The sequence below is a fragment of the Phocoena sinus genome, chromosome 12 (genome assembly GCF_008692025.1).
Source record: "Phocoena sinus isolate mPhoSin1 chromosome 12, mPhoSin1.pri, whole genome shotgun sequence".
In the NCBI taxonomy this organism is placed as follows: Eukaryota; Metazoa; Chordata; class Mammalia; order Artiodactyla; family Phocoenidae; genus Phocoena; species Phocoena sinus.
In genome coordinates this window covers 8,273,473-8,299,277 of record NC_045774.1, presented here as the reverse complement: position 1 = coordinate 8,299,277, position 25,805 = coordinate 8,273,473, and the positions used below count along the sequence as shown (strand labels likewise).

Here is a 25,805-nt window from a genome sequence, read left to right as displayed (position 1 = left end):
CTGAAAAGACTTCTGAAACGTGAATAAAGACATGTTTTAGCTGACTACCTTTTTAATAAAAAAAGTTATGAAGTTATTCAAAATAAATCAGCTATTGCTCCTTTGGTGACCTTATTACCTACCATGCCACTTATTTTTTTCCCCTCTCCCACATCTTAGTTTATATTTATAGCTCTTTGGCAAAAGAAGCTCCCTGGTAGTCAATTAAATATTGCCAGAAGTAATAAATAGCTACTGAGTTTTTATGTCCGAAAGAACTCACGTACCTCACTAACCTAAAGGTGTAGTGGTGGGATTGTAAATTCATAATTATCCTGGGGCATTTTTTTATGCCTGAGAAATAGAAACCATAATAAAAGAATATACTTTGACATGGTTAAATTTTTTCCAGATGAATTGAATCCACAAAAAAAAAAAAAAATCAGAATTACAAAATTTTGTAGTAGACAGTGGGTTCTTTTAATTCTTACTTTTGACCACCACAAATAACTAGTTTGTTCATTTTCAATGAGAAAAGAATGCTGGGTTTTTTTGTTTTTCAGACAAATGTACTTTTTAAAGATTAGAGCTTAGGGAAAAGGAAAGATCGTCCATGCTCCCCTAGGAAGTATGATAATTGCCTGGTCATCCTGTAATTTAAATTGTTTTTCTTGGTTATCTCCTGCTCATATTAATTTGATAAGTTTTGTAAATCTTGAGTTCATTGGCGGGAAAATCGGCATGACAGTTTTTAGTTGAGGGTGAAAATGATGCTTTAAAATGTGGCTTCCTTATGTTGCAGTTCCATATAAGCATAGAGATATATTAGTCCCTTGGACTGGATTTGCTATGATTTTCAAAGGCCCAGGGCATTATATATTTATAGATATAGCCAATTAAGGATGGAGACATTAAACATCACATAAATCCGTGACTCAGCAACTTTTCCTCACAGTTTGAAATACTGTGAAAAATCTTTATCCGAATATATTAAGAACTTTCATAATTCCTACAAAAGTGAAATTATATTCCAAATATGGAATTTATCTGGCTTAATGCACAAATGCAGATAGCCCAGATTAATAAAATGGAACTCTTAAAGGTGTCAGCAGCTCTTCAGAATCAGTTCCTAGGAATTGTCATTTTTTTCCCCTGTGGTTTCTTGTCTTCTGCATACAGTCTGTCATAGGAAATTAGTAAATAAACACAATGAAGAAAAAACCCAAACACAAGGGTAAATATTTTTGGTAAATGTATGAAGACTGGCCTCCTGGGGTCCATGAATTTAGTTTGCTGTAAATGGAAAGTTGCCAGCTGACTGACTCCGTGGGCCCGTCTGGTAGCCTGATTGAACTGTCAGTTCACCTTCTACTGTGTCTTTATGCTCCAGCTACTGACTTGGCGTGCATCGCTAGAGAATTAATTTTAGTAATGCACGTTCTAATTCATCCTGCCCATACAGTCTGTCTACTGGACACAGGACTGTTTTCAGTTTCCTCCTTCCAACCGTCTGCCAAATCATTTCAGAATACATTCTTTCATACGCCCCGGCTCTCAAACCATTTGGAGCAAAGTCCCTCACCTATCCTGGAGAGACTACTTCTGCCCTAGTGGATGGTCTGCAGCCTGGGGAACGCTATCTTTTCAAAATCCGGGCCGCAAACAGGAGAGGATTGGGGCCTCATTCCAAAGCCTTCATTGTCGCTCTACCAGCAAGTAAGTAAGCATTGTGTATTTGTGGCTCTCTTTTTCTCTCTCTTCATTACTGCTAATTGTGGTGTGTTACTTTGAATCATGCTCTTGGGTTTAGAACTGCTCTGTTGATGAATTTTGGGGTTAAGGTACCATATTGATGTCTATAATATTTTTGTGGTCCCTTTAGAAATTGGTCTCCCCAAACGCTAAAATGTTATTGATGGCTAATAACATGAATTACTATTATAATAGTAATTATGAATTATGTAGTAATTATGTGACTAATATATTCCTTATGTGATCCATCTTATATCATTGTGTAATTTGGGGTTTATGATGACAGGGAAAGAACATTTTTACAGGCAGAATGTGACATTTTTAGTTCATTTTAATGAGTAAATGGTACATAAAATTTTTATAGTTTGTATACCGTTATTTTGGGGTGCGACCTTACTCAGAAGAACTTCAGTTACCTTGTTTATCTGCTCAGTATCAAACCCCAGCAGGTTAACAAAAACCAAAATTGGAGTGGGGTGTTTCTGAACTGTGTTTTCTTTCCTGCTTGTCTACATTTACACCAGATATTGGGAGCTTTCTCCTTCATTATATGCTGTGAGGATCCACAGTATACTGCAATATTACGCAGTTCTATCATTAAAAAAAACCTGAAATAGATGAAGTTTGCTCTCTCTGGATCCCCCATTGCTATATAAGTCCTTCTCCCCTTACAGCATCCCTTCCCGCATTCCATCCTGCTCTCAATAAAGGGTAAATTATAGGGTTCACATAATATAATGTTTTGCCTACCCCAGGGGTCTTTTTATTTTAGGCTTTATTGTGGGATTACAAATGTATCCATCATAAAAGGGATTTTAAGCAAGAAAAAAGCAAGCAAGGACATGTTATGCGGAATAGGGGACTCTTTGTAATGCCTCAAAAATTACAAATTTGTAGCTCGCCCCAGTCATTTGCAAATTATACACGACACGTCTCCGTATAGCTTTCAGTACAGATCATTCAACATTTTGTGCCAGGCTTGTGTGTGTTTCTTGCCTACATTGTCAAGAATGGCTATAATGTACTTGTAATATCTTGACAGTTATATTAAGAAAGTCCTATATAAGATTTTGTGCTTACAAAATCAATGAATTACTTCCAAGTACTCATTTCAATTACTTCCAAGTACTCATCACAAGCCTGAAAAGCCTGGCTTCAAATAAGATGTGGCATACATAGCCTGATTCAACTTATAGAAACTCAATATGCATATTTTCTAGGACTATGTTACTTAAAGCAAAATAGAACTTTAAAAGAGAGTTGCTATAACTGGGAAAGTAAGTGTCAGGTCTAAAGGAGGAGAAGTTATCGATTATTATTACTAATTTTAAACACCTCCATACTGCCATCTTACTCATTTTCCATTGCGTATCTTTCATATTTCTTCTTCGACATCAAATTCTTTAAAATCTATTACAGCCCCTACCAGTGAGTCTGATGTTCAGCAGAAAGCAGACACGGAAGATCCTCACAAGGCTGAAAAGCCCGAGCCGTCCTCATCTTCGCCCAAAGCTCCAGCTTCCTCAAAACACACTCGTTTGCCTGTTTCTCCCCAAGAGAGAAACGTCAAGAACCTGCTTCTTGACTTGAAGAACAAAATATTGGCTAATGGTGGGCTGCCCAGAAAACCCCAGCTTCCCCCTCGGAAGAGTGAAGGGGTGGATCTTCAGTCGACAGAAATCACCGAGGAGGAAGTGCTGGATTCCCGAGGGCACCCGCCAACCTCGCCCTCGGAGACCCAAGGCCAGAAGCCCCATCAGAGGCCACCAAGTAGACCTGTCCACCCGGTCCTCCCTGCGGGGCGGGTTCCCGGGAGAGCCCGAACGCCGGGGCTGCCCCGGAAGGACGGCGCGGACAAGCGTGGCTCGTCGCCCGCCTCTCACCCTCGCCCAGGGGCGCCCCCCTCCGCCTCTTCTGTCCCAGCCACACCCCCTGAGGGCCCCGCTCACCGCCCTTCCAGCTCTGATGACAATGACTCCGTGGGCCAAGAGGAGGAAGGACCAGCCGCAGGCTCCCCGCAGCCGCCTCCCCGGAGCGCAGCGCACGCCCGGCCCGCCCTGACGCCCGGCCGGCACCCAGCCTGGGGCGCCCTGCGCGACGGAGGCTCCGTGAACCACAGCGCCAAACCGGCCTTGCCCGCTCAGAGGGCGCCCCACTCTGAAGATGGGGAGGAAACTTCCAGGGCTTCAGCCCCACCCGCGAGACTGTCTCCATCCCACAGGGGGCCATCTCGGCTGCTGCCCACCCAACCACAGCCCGGACCCCCGCTCTCCAGGGGCTGGAAGGATGGTCACGATGCCCCAGCCGCCAAGTCCACCGCGCTGTTACAGGCTACCCAGCCCTCCTCGGTCTCCTCTCGTCTCTCCTCAAGGACACAAGCCTCTGAAGGCGCAGATGACTTGGACGGCGGCGGTGACAATGATGCTGAAGAGAAAGGGAAGCAGGCTAAAGCCACGGCCCCGACATTTTGGTCCCGGGCGCCTGTCTCTGGACATTTCAGTGCGCTCAGGAACAGGCCCTTTGCTTTCCCCGGCAGATATCCACACAGGCTTGGCGGTGGCCGAGGACCCCGGTTACGGCCCTCCAGCTCCCCGCCGTCCACCGTGGCCCCCCGGGTTCACTCGAGGGTGAATTCTCACCCAGCTTCTGACCACAGGCGAGGCTTGGGCGGCCATGAAGACAGCGAAGAAGAGGCAGGGGACGAACAGCCACTCCCGGCCACCGTGGCGAATGACCACGCGTCTTCCTCCTCCGGGCAGCCTGTCTCCCGGGGCGCGGACCACCTGAGAAGAGGCCCCCAGAGAGCGGCGAGCCCGCAGCGGAAGGAGCCCCTCGAAGAGAACCCCAAGTCCGCGGGGACCTGGGCAGGGGCGCATCCTCAGGCCAAATCTCCGCCCTCTAAGGCGCAGGATGTTCAACAGAGCACCGACGCGGGCGTGGAGGGCGGCTCTTCCCAAACGCAGCTGTCTCCTGCGCCTCGCTCGCAGCACCACCGCGGGACCCGCGTGCCCCGAAGGATGGGTGCCGGGTCCGCCGCTCCGGAAAAGCAGCCTTCATCGGCCGTCTCCGCGTCCCAGCAGCAGCCCCGCGGCCCGCAGAGCAAGGAAGAGGGGCGTCCCCACCCCACGTCGCAGGAAAGCGCCTCCTTCTCAGACCCTTACTCGTCCAGAGGCAGGCAGTCCTCCCTCACGGCGAGCTCCCAGGGGGGGCTCCCCACGTCTCCCCAGAATCAGAGCGAGGATTCCGACGACAGCGCAGAAGCGGAGACCAGGGCCATCCGGGCGCCCGCATACTCGGCGGCTGCCAAGGTCGCCACCCCGTCCCTTCCCAAGCACCGCCAGGTGGAGGCTCAGGCAAGAAGCGCCGGCGACAGTCACCTCCGCAGACCCTTAGGCAGGCCCGGCAGCCTCCACCCCCAAGCCCGCCCCAGGGTCCCCGGCAGAGCAGGGCCCCAGGCGGTGGGGAAGAAGGACGGTGCGTCCCAGGCCACGCCATCCAAAAGGGAGCCCCTGCCGTCAAAATGGCAGCAGTCGGTCTCGGCCGAGGAGGAAGATGAAGACATGATGTTTTTTAACGGAGGAAAGGACAAGGACCCACTGTCTTCCTCTGTTCCAAAGTGGCCCTCCTCCTTCATCCCCAGGGGCGGCAAGCACGTGGATGGGAACATCGCGAAGGGGGAGACAGAGCCTGCTATCGTGCTTGCGCCTCCCAGAGTGAGCTCCCCGCAGGACAAGAACGCCACCCCAGTGAAGCGTCCTCTTCCTCCACCTCCGGGCAGCTCCCCGAGAGCCACGCACCTCCCGCCCAGACACCCCCCTCGCAGCCCTGCCACCCCAAGTCCCACGGAGGCCGCCCCCTCCCCGCCGCGCTTCACCACGCGCGCCCCTGCCAGCTACTCGTCCACCACCCCTATGCTCTCCTTGCGGCAGCGCATGATGAACTCAAGATTCCGGAACCCTTTCTCACGCCCGCCTGTGAGACCCCCTTCCAGACAAGGTAATTTGTTTTTAACTTAACGTTTTCTTTACGGTTCTCAGCAATGTTTGTAGAAATTCCTGAGAGCCTTTTATTTTATCGAGCATCCGCTCTGTCCAAGCGTCGTGTTAGGAGCTTTGCAGATGCAACATGAGCGCATCCTCATAACCATCGCCTGAGTTTGCATTGCTTCTCCTGGTCTTCAGATGAGGAAACCAGTGTTTGGGGGTCTGAGTGGTTTGCTGGAGGCCAGACAGCTGTGAAGTGGCTGAGCTGCAATTCCGTTCCCAAACACTAACTCCACAGCTCTCGGCCATTCCGCTATCCCACACCGCTTCTTTGAGTGCCTTAACATATGCTCTAAATCTGAAAATATGTCGTAGCCATGATGCCAAACTCAGGTTCCTGTGTTTTACGTTATTTTTACTTGCCCCTGTGCCAGGGCACATTAAGGAGTCCACAGGAAGGAGTACCTCCCCGTGTGGGCTGGATCGTGTGCTTGTTGTTCTGCATATAAAACCTTCAGCTGAAAATACCCAGGGACAAACTCAAATGTCTTGGGTGAGGATTGCTCAGACGTTGCGATCAGTGAATGTTGCTTCAAACCTCCAGAAAAGGCATGTTGAAGATGAATGTCACACAGCGGAGTAGCAGGCCGACGTGTGACTTAGGTTGAGGACAGAAGGTAGGCAGCTGTGAACTGGAGTCTACATGGACCCCAGGGCAGGAGCTAAGGTATTTACCCAAAATCTGCATTCAGTTAACTGGTGACTTACCCTCTCCTTGCATGGAATCAGGGCTCACTAGAACACTTGTGAATGAGTGTATTAATGTTTGTTAATCTGTACAAGATGTTAATTTAGCCCAGCCTAAAGACATAGAACAGTACCCCACGTGGAGCTCAGTTTTCCATTAAAATGGACTCTTTTACACAAACCTAAGACCCTGACAATAGAGGTAAAACCCGCATTCCCTTGTACATAGAAAAAACTCAATCAATTTCCAATTTTCATTAACTATTTGAGCAAGAGAAATGTCTCTGACCTGCAAATAGCTGTCAGGAAGCCCAGGCACTTTATCTGGTGGGCCAGGCTGAAGCAGAATGCTCCCAGTGGAGGCCTCAAGCAAACTGCAGCCGATCAGAAAGGGCACGAGGTGAAGAGAGAGGGCAGGTGCAGGGAGCAGACAGACAGCAACTAAGGCCAGCCAGCTGGGCCTGCCACTTCCTCTCTGAACAAATACTTCTCCAGCAGCCCCACTGAAGTCAAGCTTTGAGTTGGCTCTGGGTTTATGCTCTGCAGTTGATGATTGGGACCCAAGTCAGCTAGAAATAGTGAGCGTGTTAAGTATAATCTGTGGAGGAGAGCAGGACAGCATCTCGTACACTTGAGAGAGAATTTTCCCCATCGTTCCAACTCTCCTTCCCTCTACCTTCCAACTGGCTAAAATAAAGCTACAGCTACTAGCTTTAAGGTCTTAAGCCTCATCTGGAAAACTTACTTATGCCGAACACACTTATTCCCCCAGTAATGTCAGAAAACTGTGACTTTACCATACTTTTCATAGGCATTCATATGTGTCATGTAGAAGTCAAAATTTAAGACTATCATTATCTAATATATTTGAGCTATTGGTTTAAAATTCTGTTTAGTGTTCCTGTTTGAAAAGATGTGTTACTACGTGTAGTTTTGTATGAAGCCAACTTTCCAGGAATGTTGAATTTACCAGGTTCTGTTGTTGGATTTTTTTTGTTTCTGTTTTGGTTTGTTTTTTGTTGTTTTTTTGTACTGTGTAGGTTATAATGGAAGACCAAACGCAGAAGGGAGAGTACTTCCTGGTAGTAATGGAAAACCAAGTGGACAAAGAATTATCAATGGCCCTCAAGGAACAAAGTGGGTAGGGTAAACTTCTTTACACATACCGGTTATTTTCATGCTGTTGGGAAGAGAAAAATGGTGGGCATTGTATAATAAAAAACGAAGCGGTCTTTTTTTTTCTTCTCTAGTTTTAACCACTTGTGTGTCGATATACTATATTGTTTCTTCCAGTGCTCAGAAAAATCCCTGATTCTCCTGAGTAACGAGTTTGCTTTCTTCTCATAACTAATTAGGTCAGACATGGGCCTTTGTTCCCATTTGCCTTGATTGGTTAGGAAGGTCACACAAATGTTTGGGCCAAACAGTTACAGAAAACCTGAGGCACAGCCTCTCAAATGAACTTCTGTTTTCCCACTCCTGCCTGATAGCTTTATTTTATTTCTTGTTATCGTTCGATTAAAGAGTATACATATTTTTTGTAAATTGTCTCAAATCCTTTGTAAAAGGAAGCAGGGTAAAAACAATTGAACAAACCAAAAATCCCGGAATCAAATAGGCAGCTTTTAATCAGGTCACCTTTTGAATCTTCCAACAATTTGACCAAAATAAAAAATAAGTATTAGTGCTTTATGTATGTTTAAGCTAAATGACTTTAACTTCCTGGGGTTAAGATAAATGTTTAGGAGTTTTTGGTGGGTTGGGGGTGACAGGCAGAACACCTTACAATGAATGTTCAGAGTTTTAAAATATTTTTTCAGAGAGTCAAAAAATTATTTATAGTGGAATTCCCAGTCAAAACTTCCCATTTAAAACAATACGGTTTAGGAAAACGTACTGAAGAACTTCAAAGACTTTTCAGTCACAGGTGACCTAAAGATCCATTTTATCATTTCTCAAAGGAACAGAAATTTATGGAAGGAAGAATGCATATTAAAGCAAAGTGTCATTGTAAACAATTTTGAATTGAAACGGTATGGAGTAGATTTCCAAAGTAGGGTTTATATAAATAAGTTTTATTTTAATTACTGAGACAGCACCCAACAAAGTGGCCTGCTTGCAGGGGCTCCTCCAATGGCCAGATTGTGCAGAGTCATGGTTTTCAAACATTGGTGAGCATCGGAATCCCTGGGGGGCTTGTCAGTGCGGCCTGGGTAGGGCCAGGTAATTCTCATATCCAGCAAGTTCCCAGGTGAGGCTGGGGCAGCTGGTCCAGGACCACACTTGGAGAACCAAGAGTGTAGAGCATGAGTTGTTTCTTAACAGAGGTAATAATACCTTTTGTTCAAGTTTTATAATTCCTTAGAATATGAAAATTTTGCATGCATACTATATTAGGCAATTTAATTACAAATTAACTTGGTTTTGTTATAGCAACTTTGATTTTTAACACTAACAGCCAAATAGAAACATGTCATGTTCATGGCAAGAAGCTAAAACCATTCAGAAATATATGAAAAAAATAATAAGCATCCCAAACCACTTCTTAGAAATAACCCCTGTTAACAGTTTGGGATATAATCTGTCCAGAATTTTCTCTCTGCACTTTTAAGTTTATATACACAAATGAATATATTTTCGTTTTGCAACATAATCAGTCCTATGATCTAAGTCTGCATCAGGATATGTCAATAAATATAGAATTTCCAAATCCTTTTCATTGGCTGCATAGTATTTCACTGGATGGATGGGCCATAATTTATTTAATCTCTTTCCTCTGTTGATCAACACTTAGGTTGTTTCCTACTTTTTACATACTACGACATATTAAATGGTAAAAGTATTTTGAACATCTTTTGAATATTTGAGAAACTTAAAACAATTTACATATTATATAGATAAGCAATTATAATATGAAATGTGATTGTTTCGTACTTTATTCTTATTAAACCTTATGAATGATGCTGACAAAAATAATGTTTCCTATTCACATATGTTCATGCAGTTGGATTAAGGTGAACATTTTGAAATGTTCAGTATATCTTTTAATCTGTGTCATGGATTTAGGTTGTGGATCTTGATCGTGGGTTAGTATTGAACGGAGAAGGAAGGCACCTCCAAGATTCACAAGGAAATCCCCTTCGAGTTAAACTAGGAGGAGATGGTCGAACCATTGTGGGTAAGTGAGAGTGTTTTTTAAGGAACAAAAGTGTCCTGACTTAGCTGTAGAGTGACAACTTCTCTCTTTCTCCTCCTACTCATTTTTTATTTTTATTTTTTTTTTATTTTTTGTGGTACGCGGGCCTCTCACTGCTGTGGCCTCTCCCGTTGCGGAGCACAGGCTCCGGACGCGCAGGCTCAGCGGCCATGGCTCACGGGCCCAGCCACTCCGCGGCATGTGGGATCTTCCCGGACCGGGGCACGAACCCGCGTCCCCTGCATCGGCAGGCGGACTCCCAACCACTGCGCCACCAGGGAAACCCCCTATTCATTTTTAATGGGGGCCCTTGGGCCATGTGGAAAGGAGGTGCCTCAGAAGGGGGCAGAACTTAGCTTCTTCCCTGATCCAACTGTCTTCTTACAGACTCTCCACCCTCTAGAAAAGGTGGCTCTTGACTTCATTCTTGGGATTGGGCAGCCGAGAGCAGGAGTCAGCAAAGCAGCTTCTAAAGCCAAACCCTGTCTGCTGCCTGTTGTTATGTAGCCTGGGAGCTCAGAATAGTTTTTACATTTTTAAATGACTGCCAAAAAATCCTAGAATGATAACATTTGTGACACGTGAATATTATATTAAATTCACATTTCACTATCCATACACACAGTTTCAGTGGAGCATAGAAACATGCATTTGTTGGTGTACTGTCCGTGGCTTTTTTGCCCTGTAGTGGCAAAGTTGAGTAGTGGCGTCATAAAGCTTAAAATATTTACTCTCTGGCCCTTTACAGAATAAGTTTGCCACCTTACTGTCCACAGTAACACTGAAGTCTTTAGGGGTAGGAATGAAGAGGGGGAAAGAATTACTTTCCTTACTGGAGACTTCGAGTTGTTGCAGGTAATGGGGCATAACAATGAAATATTTATATATTTATATAAGGTAGTACAGAGTAATGGATAATATAAATAGCCTAGAAATTTCTGGATAGCAGCAGATACTGCTCCCTCACCTGATGTCCCTTTAATTATTTCTTTGCCTTTTACTGATGAAAATAGAAGCCTCTGAGAAGACATTTTCCACCTGCTTTTTGCTTTCCCTGTGTCCTTTCACCTTGTTGCACAGATTTTGTTTGACTTTTGTTTCAGATCTGGGAGGGACCCCCGTGGTGAGCCCCGATGGCCTCCCCCTCTTTGGGCAGGGGCGGTATGGCAAACCGTTGGCCAGTCCCCAGGATAAGCCCATTTTGAGCCTCGGAGGGAAGCCCCTGGTGGGCTTGGGGGTCGTCAAGACAACCACCAGTGCCTCCACCGCCAGCACGCGACCCCCGACCGCCACGCCCCCTCAGCCCACCACGACCAGCACCACGCGCCCAGCGACCACCCGAACCACTACGCGGTCAACCACCACTACCACCGCCCCCGAGCCCGCCGCTCGCATCCCCACCTGTCGCCCTGGGACCCTGGAGCGACATGACGAGGATGGCAACCTCGTCGTGGGCTCAGATGGGATCCCGGAGTGCCACCCCGAGGAAGGTAACCGTCTTCGTTGTGCCGGTAACTCATGTGATGGCGCGCTGCGTTGCCGACTAGGGCCGCAGAGACAGCGGGGCGGTGAGTGGGGTTCACAGTGGAGAGGCAGCTGCAGGCACTTATAGCTCACGGGGTTTACTGACCGCGCTGTGTCACAACTAGGATGGTCAGACTCAGCAAACAAAAATATTGCGTGGGACGTGCTTATATGAAAGCTTCTCTACAATTCAAATCTAGGTGGGCATCCTCTGTTTTATCTGGCAACCTTTGTCACCACCCAAGTCAAAAATCTGGCTGAAAAACATGGGACGTTGTTAGTTTGGACCAGTGTGCTTCCCAAAGTGTGTCCCACTGGATATTAGTAGATTAGTACTTGTCATGATAATAATTAAAATATAATAATAATTATTATTATATAGTAATTTTTTTAAAAAGGTTCTGTGATTACCTGTGTGATGTAGACAAGGTTAAAGGAATTTCTTACTGTTGGACTCTAACCGTTGAATAGTCTCATTGTGAATTTTCAAGTAAAGTAGCATTTCCCAAGCATGTTTGATCAGCAGTCCCTTTGGAAAATGCTTATCCTTGCGTGGCAGCAGGGGCCGTCCACTGGCTAAGACTGAGCCCTTTCCCTGCTCTGGGACACCCAGCCAGGGTTGTCCTGCACCCCTGCTGTGTCATCCTGTATTTGCCTCAGGCTCGAGAAGGCGAATTCACCCCCTTTCCCTCGGGTTGAAATGAATTGCAATACAGGCTGTAAAGCTTCTGTCTTTTTAAGCTAACGCAGAGTGAAGACCCTTCATTTCAGGAAATCACACCCATGCCCCGAATTCTTACATAGCATCATTGACCTGATAAACCCAGTCAGTTTGAACATGAATGCTGTCTCCAAACTGGGAATTCTGTTTGAAGTTAGTCTTTCCATGGACAAGTTCCGAAGAAACAGGAACATTTGACATATCTGAAAAATTCATACCAAAGAACAAGGAACACACTGAAGAAGAGGACGATTGGGAGGAAAATTCTCACACTACCAGCTAACCCAGTGAGTACAAATTGGAATTTACCTTAGGGTTTCCGGTATGAAAATATTATGTATCTTCCTTACTTCTGCGTACGTTGATGTGTTTCGTTTTTTTAATTGAAGTATAATTAGAACAGATATTTGTTTAATAATTGGTTGTAAACAGAAGAGTGACTATTTTGGATTTGGTTCTAATTACTACTACTATTATTATTAATATTTTACATTTTCTTTTGTCTCTTTTGATTTAGGCCTTATTGCATGTTCTTTGCATTTCCTCTGTATTTCGGGGCTTTTTAGTTGGCGTGAAAGTCAATATTTTTCTTGGTATTTTTGTTTCTTCTTTTCTTTGCAGATCATGCTAGAGACGTGTGTTTTTTACTTCGCTCCTGTCCATTCGTCTGATAGCCTAGCCCAAGCCAAATTAGTGTCCAAGTGTTAATAATAATTTATCTCTGAAAGCAACTAGACTCCAATAAAAATAAAAATAAATAAATGCAACGGTAGTAAAACAAAAAAAAAGTAACAGTTTACCTCTAGACAGCATTTTGAAAATAAGTACAAAGTCTTGGAAAAACAGTTAAGTTTGGGGGGAGCAACCTGTCATCCTCAAACAATATCATAATGTACTATGATCTATGATTTTAAAAATACTTCTGTATATGGCTTGCCTTCCTCGTTTATTTCTGCTGCTCCGCTAACATTATTAAACACTTTCTTCCTAGTATCATTTCCAATCATAGTTGTTTTTATTAAAAACATCTTTAATAATAGCTTTCTTGAGACAGAAATCACAGGCCATCAGCTTCTCCCTTTTAAAGTGTACGGTTCTTAGCAAATTCATGGAGTTGTGCAACAAGCACCACTACCGACTTCCAGAGCATTTTCATCACCCTCCAAAACAAACCCCCATTCTCTGCTCCTCCCAACTCCGGGAAACCACTCATCTACTTTCCGCCTCTATAGTTGCCTGTTCTGGACATTTCATGTAAATGGAATCATGTGAACTGTGTCCTTTTGTGTCTGGCTTCTTTCAATTAGCATGATTTGTTTTCAAGTTTCCTCCACATTGTAGAATATGTCTGTACTTCATTCCTTTTACTTCTGATTAATATTCCATTGTGTGGAGAGACCACATTTTGTCCATTTATCAGTTGATGGACATTTGGGTGGTTTCCACCTTTTGTCTATTATGACTAGTGCTGCTACGAACATTCACGTACGGGTTTGTTCTTTTTTTTTTTTTTGAATTCCTGTTTTTAATTCTCTTGTGTGGAGTTGCTGTGTCGAATGGTAACTCTCTGTTTAACTTTTTGAGGAACCACCAAACGGTTTTCCATAGCAGCTGCACCATTTTTATTCCCACCAGTAATGTACGAGGTGTCCAGTTTCTCTCCGTCTTCACCAACACCTGTTATTATCTGTCTTTTTCATTCACAGCGGGTGTGAAGTGGTACCCCATTGTGGTTTAGATTCATAGTTCCCTAATAACTAATGATGTTGACATAGCTATTTTTTATACTTTCTGTGTATAGGTTCTGAAATTGAAAGTGAGCATGATTAAGTCTTGTGCCTAGATAAACCCTGATTTAGGGAATTCACTGGATAAATGTTTCTTTATCACTGTACAGTGATTTCATTATGAGAAAGCCCGTGTGGTAATTTGAAGAGGATGGAGGAGCTCTTGTTTTTGTTTTTCTGGCTTCATTCATAATTTTGGAAAATAATGTCAGCAAATGATCATTAATCATCTACTCCACGTGGGTTGGGTTCTGTGGGAAACATAGAAAAGTCGGTGACGTAGCTGTGCCTCTGAAACCTCACAGTCTAATGCGCGATCTACCTGAAATTACGGTAGATGGTAACAGCTCCCTCTCATTAGGAAACCAAGTTGTTTATCTTTACGGCAGAGCAAGATGGGATAAAGATCCGTTTCTGCAGGCCTGAGGCTTTGGTGTCTCGTGTCTCCTTTGGTTCTCTCGTCTCTGTTGTCAGGTCTCATCAGTTCCCACCGGTTCTTCCTCCGTCACATTTCTTAGACTTCATACCTCCATTGTTAGGCTGACCCTATTGGCCCAACACTCAAATTATTACTGCTTACTGGGCTTCCTTACACCAGCGTCCATGCGCCTCCTATCCAGATGTGCAGCTCGACACACATTCCTTGAACGTGACTCAGCCAAGCACTGCGCTTGCCTCAGAAATAGAAAGCACAGTCCCCGCTTCATCCACCACTGGAATGCAACTGTCAGGGCTAATCCTGGAGAGAGGTAGAGGTGGAAGGGAGCATCTTAAGGGGGAATTGGCTTCTAAAGACGGCTTGTAATTAGAAAATCACAGTCAAAATTATTCACGAAAACCCTCTGCATTATCTATAAAGTACAGTAGAGTTTGCCATTTCTTGGTTGAAAACGTTCCAGTGGCCTCGACCTGCAAAAACACATCCTGTAAATGGGACAATGAGACTCAGGACAGATGCTGATGTCAGCGGAGCGACAGTCCCAACTCTCCCCCTCACACTTCACTCCCAGTACCACCTGTACCGTGTCTCCCTGCCTCTTGCTCTGCTCTCGTGCTCGTGTTTTCTCTCCAGTGGGCCCTGTGTACCGTGGGTTTCACATCCACGGATTCAACCAAACTTGGATTCCTTGTACTACTCTATTTTATAAAAAGGACTTGAGCATTCACAGATTTTGGTATTCACAGGGGCTCCTGGACCAAGTCCCAGTGTATATCTAGGGACAACTGTAGTTCAGTTTATAATGTACACCCACAAGTGCTGGGGCTCCATGTGTATACAAACAATATTTATTTACCAAGCAAATATTGGCCATGGCACTTTGCAACCTAGTAACCTGAAATTGCTGTTGTAGGGATGATGATTTAGAACCTGTGTTGTGATCCCTGAGAGAATACCTGCCCTTCCAAGAGTCCCCTCTTCAACCCCCATATAGCCGACCATTTGTCATTATCTTCCATTGGCAAAGTCCTAACATTTTGTTTCTAGCCCTCCATTTTTAAAATCATCTTTTCACGTCTCTTAGTCTCAGCTCCCCTGGTTAAATCATGCCCCTCTTTCCCTTGAAAACACTGCTTTAAAATAGTGTTTTGGGAATAACCTTGTGTCATTAAATCATTCCAGTAATTTAAGTATTTGTTATAGAGGCCATATTGTTTGCATATTCCTGTAAGCACAGATGCATATTATATGCTTGTTTCCAGCGTATTGGTGTTCTTTCTCTCTCTTACACACACACGCACACACTTTTTTGCTTGCTATGACTTCTCTATTAAATAATAAACTCCTTGCAGTAGAGATAGCATCCTCTGCTTCATCTCAGATTCCTCTTGGTACCTAATTATGCATCTTTGGATATCTACACCATACCCCAAGCCATAGGCATTCTCTGTTTTCTACTGAGAAGTCTTTTACCAGCGATCCTTGTTTTTCAGGTTCCATTTCGACAGCAGATCTGATGGTACCGTGTGTGTCTGGAAATGTTACGAGCCAGCTGAACGTCTTCAACAATTTGTAACATGACCTTGGGGCGTGTTTAAGAAGACCATCAGTCATTGTGGAAAACGGTTCCCTCCTGCCACAGCTCACTCTTGAGACAGAAAATACAAACAGAATAATTGAAAATTCACTTGAGCTGGACCAACCAAATAATTTGCAAATATCCTTGGGTTTCAAACGGCTGGAATTTACCTTCTCTCTAAACTTCTAATGAGAATCTTTTTTATAGTTTAAAAAAAATATCTCTGGAGCTAAGACCCGGACATTTTGCGCTCATTTTTTTTTCATGACTGGATAAACTACTCAAGAAAATAAACTTGAGTACCACATGGTTGGTGGCTGGCAGCTACTTTTATATGAAGAGGTGGAAGCTTTTGACACTGATTCTAGGTTGGCTTATAAGACATCCCGTTTTATGTAGCTCCAAATGCTTCAAAATGGCATTCAGGTGGGGCAAATTCTGAGGGTCAGCTTTTCCCCCAAAACTGTAAATCTATTTCTTTACATCTGCAAGTTTCTTTTACTTGGAATCAAGATGGTGCTCTTTTAGAAAAATTAGGCCTGACTTTATTTGGTCTTAAAACAAAAAAAGGAGCACTAAATCACTCAGTAGGATGTTCACTTTTGCCAGAAGACTTAACTGTCACTCATCTCAAGAAGTGATCCAAGTTCGCAGGTGAAAGGCATCGTTTCTGTGGCCTGGTGCTGGACCAGAGCGTTTCAGCTCCTCAAGGAATTGTATTTAGTATCAGGAATCCATGAAAGAAACCCTATAGTTTCCCCTTTTCTCATTCACTCCGGGATGCAAAAATTGTACAGTTTATTCATTTTGACCTGAGCAAGAATAATAATGAAAGGAAATGAACCTGAGCTGATAATGAGGTGAAACAAGACTACATTCTTGAAAGTTAAATGGACACAGGGAGGAAGATGGTTTCTGGGACACAACAGCCAGGTAACTCCAAACGTTAGGTGGTGTCAACCTGAAAACTGTCTAATTGAAACCAGCCCAGAAGTAATCCCTCTTGGATCCAGACATATTGACATTGGAATGACCTAAAAAAAAAATCGCGTCTAATGGTTTTTCTCGAAATGCCCATCCTGAAAGGCGGATCATTTACAACTTCTCTTTGTTGACTTTCGTTGGCCCTGTCAGAACATCCCCAGCGTCACCACCTCCATGGTGAGGCAGGTGGGGGGGGGCGTGTCACGGGCCTCGGGTGTATGCGGGACTTTTCATCACAGAGGGGCCAGACAGGCGAGGCAGGGTTGCCACTGTCCTCGGCTGGTGGAGTTTGTTTCGGCAGCGTCGCACTCCTGAAGTTATTGAAAGTAGGCTCAGACAAGGCCAGTAGAATGATTACACTGGTGTATCTCTCAGGAATGATCAATGATTTCCTAGCAAGAAAACCATTCAAAATCGGTGCCTGTAATATTTTTTTTTTTTCCCGCGGTACACGGGCCTCTCACTGTTGTGGCCCCTCCCGCTGCGGAGCACAGGCTCCGGACGCACAGGCCCAGCGGCCATGGCTCACGGGCCCAGCCGCTCCGCGGCATGTGGGATCTTCTCGGACCGGGGCACGAACCCGTGTCCCCTGCATCGACAGGCAGACTCTCAACCACTGCGCCACCAGGGAAGCCCCGTGCCTGTAATATTTTGAGTGAAGGGCGTCGGTATACTTTCTAGTTCAATTCCCCTTTCATTATGCTGCGGAATGACGGTTCTAATAAAGTGCCTTAAGGTTTACAAACAAAAGATTGGTTAGTCCAACTTTTAAACAGTGGCGGCAGTGGTGAAATATAAAGAACATGGTCTTTGGAGCCGAGGCCTTCAAGTCCAATTCTGTTTCAGCGCTTTATCCTTTACCAGCTGTGTGACTCCAGGCATGTTATAAATCCTTGGTGTCCTTGGCTGAGAAGTGGGTATAATGAACCCCATTTATCTTATGTGAGGATTAACTCGAACAATATATATGTGACAGTGCCTGATGCCCAGAAGGCACGTGATAAATCCTAGTTCCTGCTTGCTGTCCCCTCACACCCCCTCTGCCTTTTAAGTGTGCCTTGAATTGAGAGTTCTGTATAATTGCTGTGGCTTCAGGTCAAAAGAAAGAAAGGAATTCCTCTGAATTTTTAAGGTGCCTCAAGATTTTACCAGCTACAAAGAAACGGTCTCCTTTTTGCAGCGGCGTTTTCCTCCCACAGGTCGAGAAGTAATATATTGATCTCCTCCCACCTTCTCAAAAAAGCTTCTGCTGAAAGGACCCAGATGGTGGACACACAAAATGTGTTTTTTGCTTTCACTCACCTTTCTTAACCAAGTTGTCATCCATGCTCGTGATATCAGTTCAGTCATTAATAATAGTCATTTTCACAATGGTTCTTATAATTAGGGCTTTCTGGAAGACATCAAAAAAATCACATATAAAAGTCTATTAATTGCATTTAGAGGATAATTTTGTAGTCATAATAGATCTCATGGTTTTGTAAATAAAGCCCTACCCATTTGTAAAGAAGTTTGTAATCATTGGAATATTATTTCCAAACTTCATACGCAGGTCTAATCAGTACAGATTTATCTCCTGAGTCGGTGAGAGAGGGTGGGAGCTTAGAGGGGCAGTGAAGCCAGATTGGAAAAGAGGAGAGGCAGGAGGTCACCCTGTTTCTGGAACATGTGAGTGGCAGGATCCAGGGGTTGGAGAGAAGGAGGGTGCCATGAGCAAAGGAGCTCCCGGAAGAAGGAGTTTTGTCCCCATCCTGGGTATCAGCTGCCACTCTCTGCTCTCCCAGAATGCCTGTTCTCAGGCCTGCAACATCCCGGGCCAGGGGGAGCCTGGGCACCGCAGAGGTGGGAGGAAGGTCAGAAACAGCCCCTTGTGCTGGTCGGGAATGCTGGGGAGGTATCTTTGTTTTGATCCTTGAGGGTACCCCAGTGCCCTTTTCTGAGGACAAAGGAGAGAAAATCTGGGTTCCAACTCCCTTCCTTCTGAGGAAGCTGAGGAGCCCCTGGCAGGGGGCGCTTGTTCCCCTGGAACCATCATGGGACTGGATCACCGTGCCCTCGACGTGTTGCTGAGAAGAAACCCTGGGGCGTTTGCTGACCCTTCCCCTCTCCTCCTTCACTAGATGAGTTCTCAGGATTGGAGACCGACACGGCAGTGCCCACGGAAGAGGCGTACGTGATCTATGATGAAGGTGCTAATGTTTTTAAACACATTATTTGCATACTTTTCTGATGGGAGAATCTTATTTTAATGACTAAGTGGATGACTTGAATTTCCGTTTCCTTCGGAACTCAGGGGTGGGTGGCAATGCTTAGGGAAGGGTGGTTATACTGTCCCCCTCCAAGTTACCCCCCAATACAGGTTAACCTAAAGGAAAACAGTGTGCTTGATACACAGATGCAGCTTCCAGACAAGTTCCCTGAGCCCCCCTTTCCCTCCCTCTCAGCCCCTCCTTCCTCTAGAGATTTTGGAGCTGCTTCATTCTGAGCCTTCCTGTCCCCCATCCACACCGTTAGTAAAATGACTTGGTTTAACCCGGTCTCAGCCTCCAGCCTTGACTCTTCCCATTCTCATTCTTTCCTTCCTCTCCTTTTCTAATTACATAAGAAAATGCAGTGCTCTAGATGTGCTCTTTTTTTTTTTTTTTTTTTTTTTTATCATAGCATGTTTTCATGTCAAGGTGAGTTTCTAAGATAAAGAATACACACGCCTTGCATGGCACCTGGAACACTCACTCCATCAATGGCAACTAATCCTGTCATTGTACTTACGACCCTGCGATGGTTCTGTGTGTTTTGTAAATTGCCTCCGAAGTTGAAGGAATTTACGTGGAAATCTTGTCCCCACCCCAGTACTGGCCTTTGACACTCGGGATGTCTGTCCCCCCTTTTGTGCTCTGCCTGCCTGCTGCTGTCTGTAGTTCCAAGGCTCTTAAATCACGAATGTGGGAATAATGTCACCTTTGATGCCATCACGATCGTTCCATGTAGTGGTTTAATCCCCCAGTTTTCAAAAAAAAAAAAAAAAATGGACTTAAAAACAGCAGATGTGAGAAAGCAAAGGAAGCTTTCTTAGCATCTTTGAAAATAGCACCTTTCTTTCGGTTTGGAGCTGTTGAAAGGGAGCAGAGTTTTCTTTTTTGTTAACGGATTCGTTCTCTGAATAGGATTAATCCTACACCCCTCCCCAGAGAAAAGCCCATACACAGAAGATAAATTTTTAAAAAAATCAAGTTTCTTTCTCATTTGAATTTTTTATGGCTTTAAAAGGGAAAATTATTTAGGCAGAGAATGGTTTTGGACCAGTAACAGGAGCCTGCAAAACTGGGGAATTCTAAGGTTCTGTCCAGCTTTGATTCTAAAAACCTCATTTTGCTGGTCATCGCGTTTCTTGTTTTCCTTCCTTTCTTTCACCAGGAGCTGCTTTTCCGAGAGGACTGAAATGGGAGGAGATACTGTTTTGTTAGCAACAAATTCCGTTCAGGTGTAGCATTTATTCTACGGAGTGGTGGGGTGTGTGCGCCTACATGCTTCCGTGTAGAGATCAATCTTAAGAAGGTATCTTTTGATGGCACACGGTGCCCCTTTTCTGGAAGTGCCCAATTACAAAACCATTGCATCGTTTCAGATTATGAAGTTGAGACCTCAAGGCTGCCGGCCACCACCAAGCCCTCCACCCCTGCCGCCACTCCTGCTGTCATCCCCCCGGAAGGCTCCATCAGGTCCTACCCTGAAGAAGAGTTCGATCTGGCTGGAAAGAAACGATTTGTTGGTAAATAGAACTTCCTGAATCAGAGAGCCATGGGTTTTAACTTTCGTTCTTTGAAGAAGAGCACAACTAATCCCTTGGATTGGCCAAGGCAGCGCACTTGCAGCGGTGGCTTATTTTCCCGGATGAATTTTCCACTTGGGCTGATTCAGCGAGTCATTCCTGTTTAGATGCACGTGAGCTTGCTTTCTGCAGAAGTCGGGAGGGGGGGTGAATGCAGGAGAACGTTTGGTATCCGACAGAATAGAGTTTAGAGAGGCTGCCTTGTGTGGACAAAGAGGAAGGAACACTTTCGATAATCACCAGTCCAGGGAATATGAGTATTTGTATTGTAGCCAACTTTTCTGAGATGAGACTTCCACTAGGCCTTGCCTGCACTTCATTAACTTCTTCCTAAAAGATGAGCAGTTTACTGAATTGAGCTACTTAGAGTTTCAAAGAGCTGAAACTGTTTTCCTTCAGTTTTTTAAAAAATTAATTTATTTATTGTTGGCCGCGTTGGGTCTTCGTGGCAGCGCGCGGGCTTTCTCTAGTGGTGGTGCGCGGGCTTCTCATTGCGGTGGCTTCTCTTGTTGCGGAGCATGGGCTCTAGGCGCGGGCTTCAGTAGTTGTGGCTCACGGGCTCAGTAGTTGTGGTTCCCGGGCTCTAGAGTGCAGGCTCAGTAGTTGTGGTGCACGGGCTTAGTTGCTCCGCGGCATGTGGGATCTTCCCGGACCAGGGCTCAAACCCGTGTCCCCTGCATATGCAGGCGGATTCTTAACCAGTGGCCACCAGGGAAGCCCATTCCTTCAGTTTTTTCTTCCACTCTTTTTTACATTCTTTTCCCATATAGGTCACTACAGAGTATTGAATAGAGCTCCCTGTGCTATTCAACAGGTTCTTATTATCTTTTCTCTGTATAGTACTGTGTATGTCAATCCCAATCTTCCAGTTTATCCCTCCCTCTTCTTTCCCCCCAGTAACCACAGTTTTGTTTTCTGCATCTGAGACTCAACTTCTGTTTTGTAAATAGGTTCGTTTGCCCTTCAGTTTATTTCCTATAGTTTTTGTTAGCCTCAAGGACTTGCGACCTAGAAATTGATTCTATTCTTCTTTCTCAATTATTAAAACAATCTCAGGAGGATATTCTGTCTCACTAAACTGTGTTTCATTCCCTTTGGGAGTCTTCTTTTCCCATGCCCTTAATGAACTTCGCTAACAAGACAGATTAACATATTACTAAGTGGAAAAAAAATAAGTTATTACTGAGTAGAGACAGGCAACAGCTTAAACTAATATCACACTTTTCTGTTTCCAAAACAAATGTTCTGCCATCAGCAGAGAACAACTCTTGCCAGCCAAGATGTAGTATTGAGTGTCTGAACCACACGTACTTGAAGAACAAGAATCTTTGTGTGTGTGTGTGTGTGTGTGTGTGTGTGTGTGTGTGTGTTATCTGTTTGAAGTGCTTTCTTTTTTTCTTTTTTTGAATTTTAAGAATCTTAGTTAGAAGGAGGAGTCCTGAGACAAATGGTAATGCTGGTCCATGGCACGCAGAAGCCTGGCTGAATCCCCCGAATGTGCTGACTTTTCTCTCTGTAGTCCCGTGACAGAAATAGAAATGCTTTCAGTGCTATTATTAACTGCTCCAAAGAACTCTTAAAAGACTGAAAGGCTTACTATTGTCTGGCTATTTTCATATGCCTATAACTCTATAAAGCGTAGTAGATGACTCCCCCAAACTTCCTGATGAGATCATGAACAAGCTCGAAAGGCCGAATTTTATACAGAGTATTGGAATATAGGGGATCTAAAAATTGCTTTCAGTCCTCACAGCCACTGAGAATGAGAACCTGTATGAAAAGATGCAATGGAACGTTTAGAAAGTTCTAGAAATTGTTACTTGGGAGCACTTGGGGGTCTTGAATGTATAAAGCTCAAATCCAATTCCTTGGATTTTCTAACTTCTAGAGCATATGTAATAAGAAGAGCTGTGGACTAGAGGGAAAAGCTTCTGTTTGCCCGCTGCTCTGGGGGCCTCTGTCAGCATCCGTAGTCTCAGCTGGAGTATGGGTTATCAGTTCTTGTCCTGCCTTAATTCTGGGGCCCGTGTATCTACTGAGATCACGTGTATAGAGAAAGCTTGAGCCTATCCATAAATGTGAGGTAGCTATTATCGTCCTGAGTGGTAATGTTGTAGAAGGGTATTCAGGCCTGGCCTGTGCAGACATTACAGGTAGTTATGTGAGTCCCTGAAGTCCCAGGGAAGGCCACCCAGAACTGAGGCTAAGGCTGTGGATCTTGATCAGTGTATGGCTTTTTCTGGTCCCAAGACAGCCTAGGGAATGAACTGAGGTTGAGAGAACTCTAAGTCGGGCTGATTCACACGCTTCTAAGTTTTGGGGCATAGGAATGGCAGAATGCTGCAGGCTTACGTTATACTAAATCGTAGCTCAGAGATGTTTCAAAACCACCGAGGTCATAATCATTGACGTTGATGGGGCGATAAGCTCTTTTGACACCACGATGTTGAAAGATATAAACATATAGATCCATACAAGAGAGCTAGGGATGCACGTCTGAGTTTGGCATCAGGGCTGATGACCCTGGATGCTTAGTAGGAAGACACTGAATCAGGGGGTCTACTCCGCGGAGCAGACATCATGTTTCTGCCTCCAGAGAAAGCCTTCAGCAATCCGACTGGGTATCTTTGTTCTTTTCCAGCTCCTTATGTGACGTACCTAAATAAAGACCCGTCTGCCCCATGCTCTCTGACTGATGCTCTGGATCACTTCCAAGTGGACAGCCTGGATGAGATCATTCCAAACGACCTGAAGAAGAGTGACCTGCCTCCTCAGCATGCCCCCCGCAACATCACTGTGGTTGCCGTGGAAGGCTGCCACTCATTTGTCATTGTGGACTGGGACAAATCCGCCCCGGGAGATATGATAACAGGTGTGTCCCCTGTCAACCAGTAGGTGGGAAATACAGACAATAAGGGATGGATGGATGATGGATGAGTGGATAGATGGAAAATGGATGGATGGATGGATGGGTACATGAATGGATGGATTGGATCACTGAATGGTGGATGGATAGGTTAAATGGATGGACAGATGCATGAACTGGATGATGAATTGGATGGATGAACGCAGATGTCTTCTTTTAAAAGGATGAAATAGAGGCAGTATGGGAAGCCTTGTGGGGTAGCATGAAGAGCACTAGATGAAAGTCAGAAGTCCTGAATCCTAGTCCCAAATTGGTTTTTATGACTTTGAGCTACCTACCTCATCTCTCTGGACCTTGCTTTCCTCCTATGCAAAATGTCGTTACATCTCTTATACTCTGTAATCCTGCAAATAGCCAGGGAGTCCACAGAGCCACACGTAAGATGAGATCCCACAGCGTGGGTGATGAAAGAGCTCCTGCTGTGCGCTACCCAGAGTCACAGTCAACCCTGGGGTGGTGACAGCCTCTTCCCTTCTTTCCATGTCTGCGGGGTGCTTCCAAACCAGTCTCCGTGTCCCTGAATTCCTTAGATGGGCCCCAGATGTGATGATGGCAAAGTGCCCAGGGATCTTCATCCTCCTAGGTCTTGGCCTGTGAGATGTTCATGAGTTCATTTGATTCTGCCAAGGATATATTTGAGGATAAATTTGTTGAGATAAGTTCCTACAGTAAAGAATTAATGTTTTTTTGAATAGACCCTTCTTTTGCAAATGATTCTTTTTGGGTCAGTTAGTTATATAAGAGGAAGGAACATATGTGTGTGTGTGACTCGGGGCTGGGGATGGTGCTGTAAGTCAGAGTTTGACATATTATCTGTCACTATTATGCTAGTGTGGTTCATCAAATTCAAAATTTTTAGTGCTTTTGCTTTATGTCCCCAATATTATCTCTTAAAATGATAAGAAGATATCCAAGCACATCCAAAGAGCAACTTTTCTAATGGAGTTTGCACAGCAGCCCCAAAACCAGGATCAGGAACATAGGAAAGAGTGCCTGGGTATTGTGCCGGGTAAGGCGGAAGGGCCAGGGGAGAGCGAGGGTACAGATCAAGGGAGCGGAGTCTTGGTCTAACTGTAAGTGACGGTCGCCCCCAGCCTGTGAGCTGCATGGGCTGCAGAGGCCAGCTTCTGTGAAGTCCAGCATGTTCCTAATAGAAAACGAATAAATCAACGGAAGGAGGAAAGCTTGTAGTCAAAGCAGCCAGAAAATCCTTTTATTAACTGAATATGATTTTATGAATGGCAATTTCGAAAAGCAAGCAGTAAGCATACCGAAAAAAAAATAATGGAAAATCTTAGCTTAAGCTATTTAGCTTTTGATCTCTTGCATAACAGATGTTACTTAGAATAAATATACCACTGTGCCCTGAGCCACGGGGCTTCTGAAAAACAGAAGGATGGATACAGGATGAGAGCGCCAGCCACCTTAGACATGCCTCAAGGGCTGCAGCGTGAGGAGCCTTCAGAGAGCTCCCGGTAAATGTCACTGGACTTAACTCCGAAGCAGTTCCTGTATCATCCCATAGAGGGCGTGCTTCTGAAACACATGCTCTTGTTAACTTCACATCCCAAGCCTTCCTGGAGACTTTGAGGTCATCTCATCAACACATACCCTACACCTAACCCTAAACCAAACCCCAGTGCCCTAATCACGAGTACTCATGCCACGAGCATAGATAACATGGCTGAAGTATTTATAGGGATCCGGGCACTCCCAGTAGAAGGTCGTGCTGATACTGCGAAGCTGTTTACTGTGGAATAGTTCAGCGCACGACAGCCCTGCAATATGCAGGGCTGTTTAGACCCCAGAGGCTAAAAGAGAATATCGTGGGAGCTCTTCATCAGCAAATGAATCAAGTACCAGCTCTTTTCGCTGTAGAACAGCGGGGCAAAGTGGATACACAGATACCTCCTAGACCCAAACAGAACATCACACTTCTGGGCCCACTGCAGGGCATTTGGGTCCTGGTAGCTCCGTGAGATATTGAGCGCTCTGCTGGTTTCCACCAGCTGTACTCTCTTGCACGGGCGGCTGAGTCAACATGTAACCAGGTGGTATCCAAACGATAGGAAACTCCTGCAGAGTGAGTAGGCCTGCAGCCCGTTGCTTTCCCTGATCAGTCCCAATGAGTGAGGCAGTTACTCCATCGGGAGTGACTCCACAGGAAATCACCCACATGATGGCCTCTGAGTTTTTCAGGACAGGTTTTGATAAGAACAGAGAAAGCAGGAGTTACACGTGCTCTGATAGCACATTATAAAAATTCAGACCCAAGGATAAGCAGAGAAACCCGCGTAGCATGTGGGACGAAGCACAGGGTTCTGATGGAGTTGATCTCAAGGCGAATTAGCCGGGCAGA

General features: G+C 45.0%; 1 protein-coding gene across 6 annotated transcripts in view; it reads left to right on the top strand.

The window, feature by feature from the left end:
- The window catches only part of FNDC1 (fibronectin type III domain containing 1), a 98,779-nt gene that overhangs the window by 57,149 nt on the left and 15,825 nt on the right, over positions 1-25,805 (top strand). For 5 of the 6 annotated variants that reach the window (XM_032651185.1, XM_032651187.1, XM_032651186.1 and 2 more), the window contains 8 exons: positions 1,507-1,695; positions 3,151-5,727; positions 7,502-7,602; positions 9,528-9,639; positions 10,761-11,147; positions 18,812-18,880; positions 20,317-20,460; positions 23,162-23,392. In XM_032651185.1, coding sequence (XP_032507076.1) covers positions 1,507-1,695; positions 3,151-5,727; positions 7,502-7,602; positions 9,528-9,639; positions 10,761-11,147; positions 18,812-18,880; positions 20,317-20,460; positions 23,162-23,392 — 3,810 coding nt within the window. Of the gene's footprint in view, positions 1-1,506; positions 1,696-3,150; positions 5,728-7,501; positions 7,603-9,527; positions 9,640-10,760; positions 11,148-11,922; positions 12,190-15,621; positions 17,159-18,811; positions 18,881-20,316; positions 20,461-23,161; positions 23,393-25,805 lie in introns of those variants that run through there. The other variant, XR_004352530.1, reaches the window with a different exon arrangement.